At 43.8% G+C, this 7,408-nt stretch overlaps 1 protein-coding gene across 4 annotated transcripts in view; it reads right to left on the bottom strand.

Annotated features, from left to right (window-relative positions):
- RHOBTB2 (Rho related BTB domain containing 2) overlaps window positions 1-7,408 on the bottom strand; it is a 38,889-nt gene that overhangs the window by 20,403 nt on the left and 11,078 nt on the right. The window contains exon 1 of one of the 4 annotated variants that reach the window (XM_069964979.1): window positions 4,405-4,646. The exons of 2 other annotated variants lie outside the window; for them this stretch is intronic. In XM_069964979.1, coding sequence (XP_069821080.1) covers window positions 4,405-4,457 — 53 coding nt within the window. In that variant the 5' untranslated portion in view covers window positions 4,458-4,646. Of the gene's footprint in view, window positions 1-131; window positions 200-4,404; window positions 4,647-7,408 lie in introns of those variants that run through there. One more of the 4 variants, XM_069965313.1, reaches the window with a different exon arrangement.

The following is a 7,408-nucleotide window of genomic DNA, read 5'->3' as shown; positions in this document are numbered from 1 at the left end:
AGGAGCTTGTGAGAGAGGCGCTGGGCTGGAGACGTGACGTCTGACGCATTATATAACACTAGGAAGGGTTCACATGAGGTTGGATGGGGCAGTATATTGTACAGAATGAAGCTATGGTAATAACTTGTCACCTCCTTTAAGTGCAGTCATGGAGCCGAGCTCTTCTCTAAGATACATTTCTTTATTATATCTGCATGTGAGACCCATGGATGACAACCAGGGACCATTGCAGCCGTCATTCAGCTTTTCCAGCATCCTGAATGGCAGACAAGATGAGAAAACCTATGGGCGCTGTAACAGTACTAAGAAACCCCTGAATACAAAGTGACCAATTACAAAGAGGGATGATATTTAAAGTGATTGTCAGGAGAAATATAGATTTATCAAACATGAGGTAAAGTGAAACTGGCTCAGTTGCCCCTAGCAACCAATCAGATTCCACCTTTCATTTTTCAAAGAGTCTGTGAGGGATGAAAGGTGGAATCTGATTGGTTGCTAGGGGCAACTGAGCCAGTTTCACTTTACACCATGTTTGATAAATCTCCCCAAAAGGTTGTAAATAAGCCAATGGCAAGATAGGGCTTCGCCTCCACAGTACGGGTATAACTTTTTATTTCAATAGCCCTCTCCACTGGTGGGATAAAAGCCTTTCTTGTTTAGCTCAAGTGTCCAGGGGGCGTTATCCAACCAGAGCCCAGGTAAGTCCAGCCCCTGTCTTCTTTATCACCGCCCCAAAGCCTGCTTGTATCCGCCTACCCTGTTTGACTGACAGCCAACAGATAAAGAGAGCATAGGATGGACTTATACCTGGGCCAATGTTAGGAAACGCCCTCTGGGCACTTTAACCTAATTTGCATATAAACAAAAAGGCTTATATCTGCCGAATGAAAAGGATGACTGAAATAAAAAAGGTATATCTGGAATCAAGATGACTAGCTCTTTCTCTACTTACCTCCGTTTTCCTGCTCACTGGTCCTTTAAGGCTTTGTTCACACGCCGTCCTTTTTCGGATGTCATTTTCAGGCTGTTATTTTATAATGCTGGACGTTATTTGGCCTCAAATAGGAAAAGGGGGTATTCCAACTTTGGACATTTTAGGGCAGCTTTACTAGTCTGATACATGCCATCTTTAGCTAAGATACATTTTTAAACATACCCCAAGTGTCATTTCTTTTACTATTTTGCTACCGGCAAATTCATTTCACATGCAATAGGGTCACCGTCTGTCACCTTTCTGCCAGTCAAAATGCAGGGGCCCCAAGGCTGTGTCTTCACATTCCACAACAGCCACGCAATGTTGTCGATAATACCGGCAACAAAGAGCGATTATTGGGGAGGAAGGGGTGCAGCTTCAACTGCATTCGCAAAGCATTCCAAACGTAAATGTGGAAACAGCCCTGAGGGCTTGTTCTTACGTTCCTAATTTTTTCATGTTTCTTTGGAGCCTTACTTATTATGCGGGCTCCGCCTTGTTGTCTAAATTGGCTGTCTTTGCCATGTGATCAGCATTACCAGGCTTCATCAGATCGTTTATGACTAGAAAAACACCAGTGATGAAGCCTGGTAGTGCTGATCACATGGCAAATCCCAGACAGTCAACATTGCAGAGACCATGTTAGGCTTTAGTTATGTATACCAACAAAACACAGTAATCACTGAACTCAAGGAGAACAGCGAAAAAAAATTGATTTTTCATTGCCCCAACTAGCCAGAATCCTACCCCACACTGACGAGGGGCAAAAACCCCGAAACGGCTGTCTGTGGGTGGAAGCCTGCCTTTGCAAGCCCTTGTCATGATCGCAATACTCGCACCTTGAGTTAGACATTGACAAAAGGGGCCACCCTGTTGTTTCCCTGTCTATGTTCCAATACTCGCAACCGAGTGGGACTTAAGGGGTTATTTATCAGGGTGGTGTGGTGCTCTCCCCATCATGGAGGCACCCCGTTGGCAACAGGCTAGAGATATCTGGCTATCCCGTGTTTTGAGACTCGTAACTGAGGCTCCACGGACTCTTGTTTTGCATATTTAAATTTTTGGGGGCATCAGTGGAGACTCTTGATTGAGTACTTCATTGGATTTTTTTTCGCTGTTCTCCTTGAGTTCAGTGATTACTGTGTTTTGTTGGTTGATTTTTCATTGCCCCAACTAGCCAGAATCCTACCCCACACTGACGAGGGGCAAAAACCCCGAAACGGCTGTCTGTGGGTGGAAGCCTGCCTTTGCAAGCCCTTGTCATGATCGCAATACTCGCACCTTGAGTTAGACATTGACAAAAGGGGCCACCCTGTTGTTTCCCTGTCTATGTTCCAATACTCGCAACCGAGTGGGACTTAAGGGGTTATTTATCAGGGTGGTGTGGTGCTCTCCCCATCATGGAGGCACCCCGTTGGCAACAGGCTAGAGATATCTGGCTATCCCGTGTTTTGAGACTCGTAACTGAGGCTCCACGGACTCTTGTTTTGCATATTTAGTTATGTATACAAAGAAAAGCAACAAATCTGAAAATGTCATAGGAGTCTGCCACCAGGTAGTTCACCCAACAAGGTGCCATGGCACTCAGTCTAAAGTTTAATGAATGGCTCATGACCCAATGCTGTTTGGCTTGCCATAGAAGCCATCAAGTGCTGAGTTACTGCCATGGTTTCAATACAACATTCACATAAAAAAAAAAAATAAAAATCAGACATATCCTCATATCTGGGCAGGGCCAATTTTAATAGTATACTGCCATTGTGTCCATAGGACATAGGGGACCTGCTTCTTCACCTGTCATGTAGCTGCTCAAAGGAGGACTGAGGTTCCCTAGCTCTAGTCATCCATCATGGTTTTGGCTGGTATACCCCTTTAACCACTCTAGCCTACCAGGGGTATCACCCGGTATTCCGTAGTGTGCACTTACCCTAAAACAAATACTACAACTTAGCCTAAGGGCCCTATCATATGGAGAGATAATCTGCCAAATCAGGATCATTTGGCAGATTATCACTCTGTGTAATAATGACAACGATCAGTCTGATTGGGTCTTTAGGTTTTGACCTAAAATCGTTAACTTCCAGGCGTGCATCACTACGTGTAATAGCAATGCGCGGTCGATGGCTGAGTGAAAAAATAAAAGTTATACATAACTCTCTGCACTCCCTGATGTCCTTCTAGCTTTGGGCCACTCCCCAGAGTGTCTGAAGTGGCAGGTCGCTCAGCCAATCACTGGCCGGGGCACAGTCATAGTGATTGGCTGAGTGGCCTGTCACTTCAGACACTGCAGGGAGTGCGCCAAAGCTAGCAGGACATCAGGGAGCGCGGACAGGTATGTATAGGTTTATTGTATCGCATCTAGCAGATCGGAGCTCACTTACATTAAGTCATTCGGCAGTGTAATACAGCTCTAAGTTTACGATGACAAAGAACAAAGAGTGTGGAAATCTATAGCAAACCATACAATACCAGTGCCACCATAGACTTATCCACGCATCTGCTGCATTGTTATGGACAAAGCTGGAGAACATCAGACAGCTCGGTCTATTATCTAAAATTTTTATCTCTTTTGAGGAACCTTGCACTTTAAGGAGGCACTCTAGTGATTTTTTTAAAAAAATTTAAATCATCTGGCGTCAGAATGTTATACAGATTTGTAAGTTATTTTTATTAAAAAAAAAATCCAGTCTTCCAGTACTTATCAGCTGCTGTATGTCTTGCAGTAAGTGGTGTATTTTCTCCAGTCTGACACAGTGCTCTCTGCTTCCACCTCTGTCCATGTCAGGAACTGCCCAGAGCAGTAGCAAAGCTCCATAGAAAACCTTTCCTGCCTTAGACAAAGGTGGGAGAAAAGCGCACTGTGTCAGACTGCAAAGAATACACCACTTCCTGCAGGACATACAGCAGCTGATAAGTACTGGAAGGTTAGAGATTTTTAAATAGAAGTAAATTAAAAATCTATATAACTTTCTGTCATCAAAAAACAAAACACTGGAGTTAGAGTCTGCAAAGAACATACAACTATACAGGGATGAATAAGTTATAATACTTTTACTATTTCTTTTTCTTTTCCTTGTGTTAGGGTATCACTGGTGTATTATTATTTGCTTAGTAGGCGAACTATCCGCTATCAGACAGGACGCTATATAGACATTAGGACAGTTGCTGGATACACACTAATATATATTCTGCCTATCTTGTATATACAGGTACTTAGACTTGTGTACATTGATTTATTATACTCACACACTGTCTGTACTATGTGTTAAACAAACATTCTGACACACTGTCTGGATTATATAATGACTGGTAGGTGCAGTAAATCACTATAACAAATACACTGTCTGTATATGCGCCAATCCATGCTATATTACGGTAGTGATCACACCTCTGTTATGGGGGACCCCCCCCACCTTGTGTGCCCCTGGTACCTTTTATACTGCAGATATTGTAATGGTAAGGAGAGGATGGAAGACGTCCCCATCTCTGCAGTCAGCTAGTAAGTGGACTTCAGCTTCTCTACCTCTGATAGCTCTCGCTCATAGTCTATTGGAGGCTTCCTTTAATAGTATGGGGGCTCGGTAGGTATCCAGATCATTTCTACCGGTCTGAGAGAGTTGTAATCCGGTTCTGGGATGAGAACACATATCACCTTTCATTCAGCCGCACAGATATTTGGCAAACAGGGACTCTAGTAATATGAATCTACCGGATAAGGAGAGCTCGGAGCTGGGACTGCTATATACAGAGGGATTATACAATGACACGGTGTGGGCACTGTAGCGTTACCTCTCGCACCGTGTTATTAAGGTTTATGATGTTTGGTTAACTGGAACATTTTTTTCTTTCCCAGCTATTACTATCACCTGTCTCATCTTGACATTCAGCTTTCTTAGTTCCCTGAAGGTTAACCCCTTAAAGGAGAAGTCCAGCAAAATTTTTTATTAAAGTATTGTATTGCCCCATAAAAGTTATACAAATCCCCAATATACACTTATCATGGGAAATGCTTATAAAGTGCTTTTTCCCTGCACTTACTACTGCATCAAGGCTTCACTTCCTGGATAACATGGAGATGTCACTTCCTGGATAGAATGGTGATGTCACTTCCTGGATAAAATGGTGATGTCACTTCCTGGATAAAATGGTGATGTCACTTCCTAGATAACATGGTGATGTCACTTCCTAGATAACATGGTGATGTCACGACCCGACTCCCAGAGCTGTGTGGGCTGTGGCTCCTGGAGAGGATGATGACAGAGGGACACTGGGGAACACAGGGCACTGGAGGGACACTGAGCATCCCCCCGCCATCATCCATGAGCTCTTATTTTTAGCAACACCAATTGTACTTTGCAATAACAGATTTTTTTTCATTAAATATGCTGGGAAACTGGGAAAAAATTATTGTAAAATAAAATTAAAAAAAACTTTTTTTATCATTGGGATGGAAGGGGGGGATTCGGGTTTACGCTGTTCATCCTGTGGTAAAACTAATACGTTTTTTATGTTCCTCAAGTCAGTACGATTACAACGATATGTAACTTGTATAACTTTTATTTTATTTCACTGCTTTTAAAAAATTTAAACCTTAAAAAAAAAAAAGTGTTTAAATATGTTCAATTACCATCAACGCTTTTACTTTTGGTCTATGGGGCTATATAAGGCATCCCTTTTTGCGCCATGATCTGTAGTTTCTACCAGTAGCTTCCTTGCTTTTTGATCACTTTTTATTCCAATTTTTCTGCATTTCATGCGACCGAAAATGAGCAATTTTGCAGTGCTCGATTACTAAGGGCTGCTGGAGCCCATAGCAATCGCGCGCCGACCCGGGATCAGTGCCATAGTGTTGATGACATCCAGCCTGGCAGGCAGGGCCGGCGTCAGCACCCGGCTGACTAGGGCAAGTGCCAGGGCCCACAGCTCCTCTAGGGGCCCACTCCCGTCTGTTACTACATTTTTTTTTTGTTAGTAAAAAAAAAAAAGTGTAGTAACAGAGGGGACTGGGCCCCTAGAGGCCGCATGTGACAGTTAGGGGCCCGCCGATACATACTGGGGTCCCCGGGCACACGTCTTCCTGCAAGTCTTCCCTACAGCCGAGTAGGTAGGAAAAGGACCTTTGAGTATGAAGGACCTGTGGTGATGTCATGGGTCATGTGATCGGACACCTGACCTGATAGAGGGCAGAAGGTAGGCTCTTTAAACTAATAGTCAACTGTATGTGCTGGCGTTTCTAGTTGTTTTGTTTTGTGTATACAGGTCCTGCTGTAATATATATGTATACAGCAGGACCATCCATCCATCCATCCATCCATCCATCCATCCAGAGCTGTATACAGGAGTGGTGCTGCTGGTTCTGTATACAGCTCCTGCTCTCTGTATATATATATATCATGCAGCATGATATATATATACACATATATACATACATACAGACAGCAGGAGCTGTATACAGAACTAGCAGCAGCATGTAAGATATATATATATCTTACATTCTGGTGCTGCTAGTTCTGTATACAGCTACTGCTCTGTATATAAATAAATAAATGATTCCCGCTGTGTGCCCACTCTGTGCAGCGGGTGGATACAGCGGGAGTACCGCCTGGAAAACTGGGATACAGCCTATGGCTATGGTTGTATCCCAGTTTTCCAAGCGGTCCTCCCACTGTATCCACCCTCTCCACGAAGGTGGAAGACATCGATGGCGAGAGTTCGGGTTCGTACGGACCCATCCCATATATATATATATATATATATATATATATATATATATATATATATATATATATATATACAGAGCAGGAGCTGTATACAGAACTAGCAGCTCCACCATGTTATATATATATATATATATATATATATCATGCTGGAGCTGCTAGTTCTGTATACAGCTCCTGCTCTGTGTATATATATATATATATATATATATATATATCTCCTTTCACTGTGTCTGACTCCTCCAGAGTCCTGACTACTGCAGAGATCAGGAGATACAGGAGGAGAAAGATATGCAGCAGCCGCATGTTTCTTCTGCTGCAAATCTTTCCTCGCCTGTATCGCCATGATTTGCTCCTCAAAGGGGCCCGCCGAGGCTCTGTCGCCCAAGGGCCCACAAAAACCTGGAGCCGGCCCTGCTGGCAGGCACAAGTGATCAGCCTTCTCTGATCGCAATTGGGGAAGGCTGATCACTACACTATACCACCAAGGATGGCTTTTAACGGCATTTAAATGCCAGTTTTGACAGCAGCATTTAAAGGAGAAGTTCAGCGTTTCCTAAAACCCGGCATCCTGCATGGGGAGGGGGGAAATTGATCACAATTACTAACTTACCTCTCCTCGTGCCCTCGGTGAGCGACGGGACCGGCCCCTCTGGTGGGGGTCCCGAGGCCAATCCCGCCACTCACCATGGGTACGGGAAGTCAGTACTTCAGTTTC

Source organism: Dendropsophus ebraccatus, chromosome 1 (assembly GCF_027789765.1).
Source record: "Dendropsophus ebraccatus isolate aDenEbr1 chromosome 1, aDenEbr1.pat, whole genome shotgun sequence".
Classification (NCBI taxonomy): Eukaryota; Metazoa; Chordata; class Amphibia; order Anura; family Hylidae; genus Dendropsophus; species Dendropsophus ebraccatus.
Note: the sequence above shows the minus strand (reverse complement) of the source record. Positions and strands in the feature narration are given on the sequence as shown.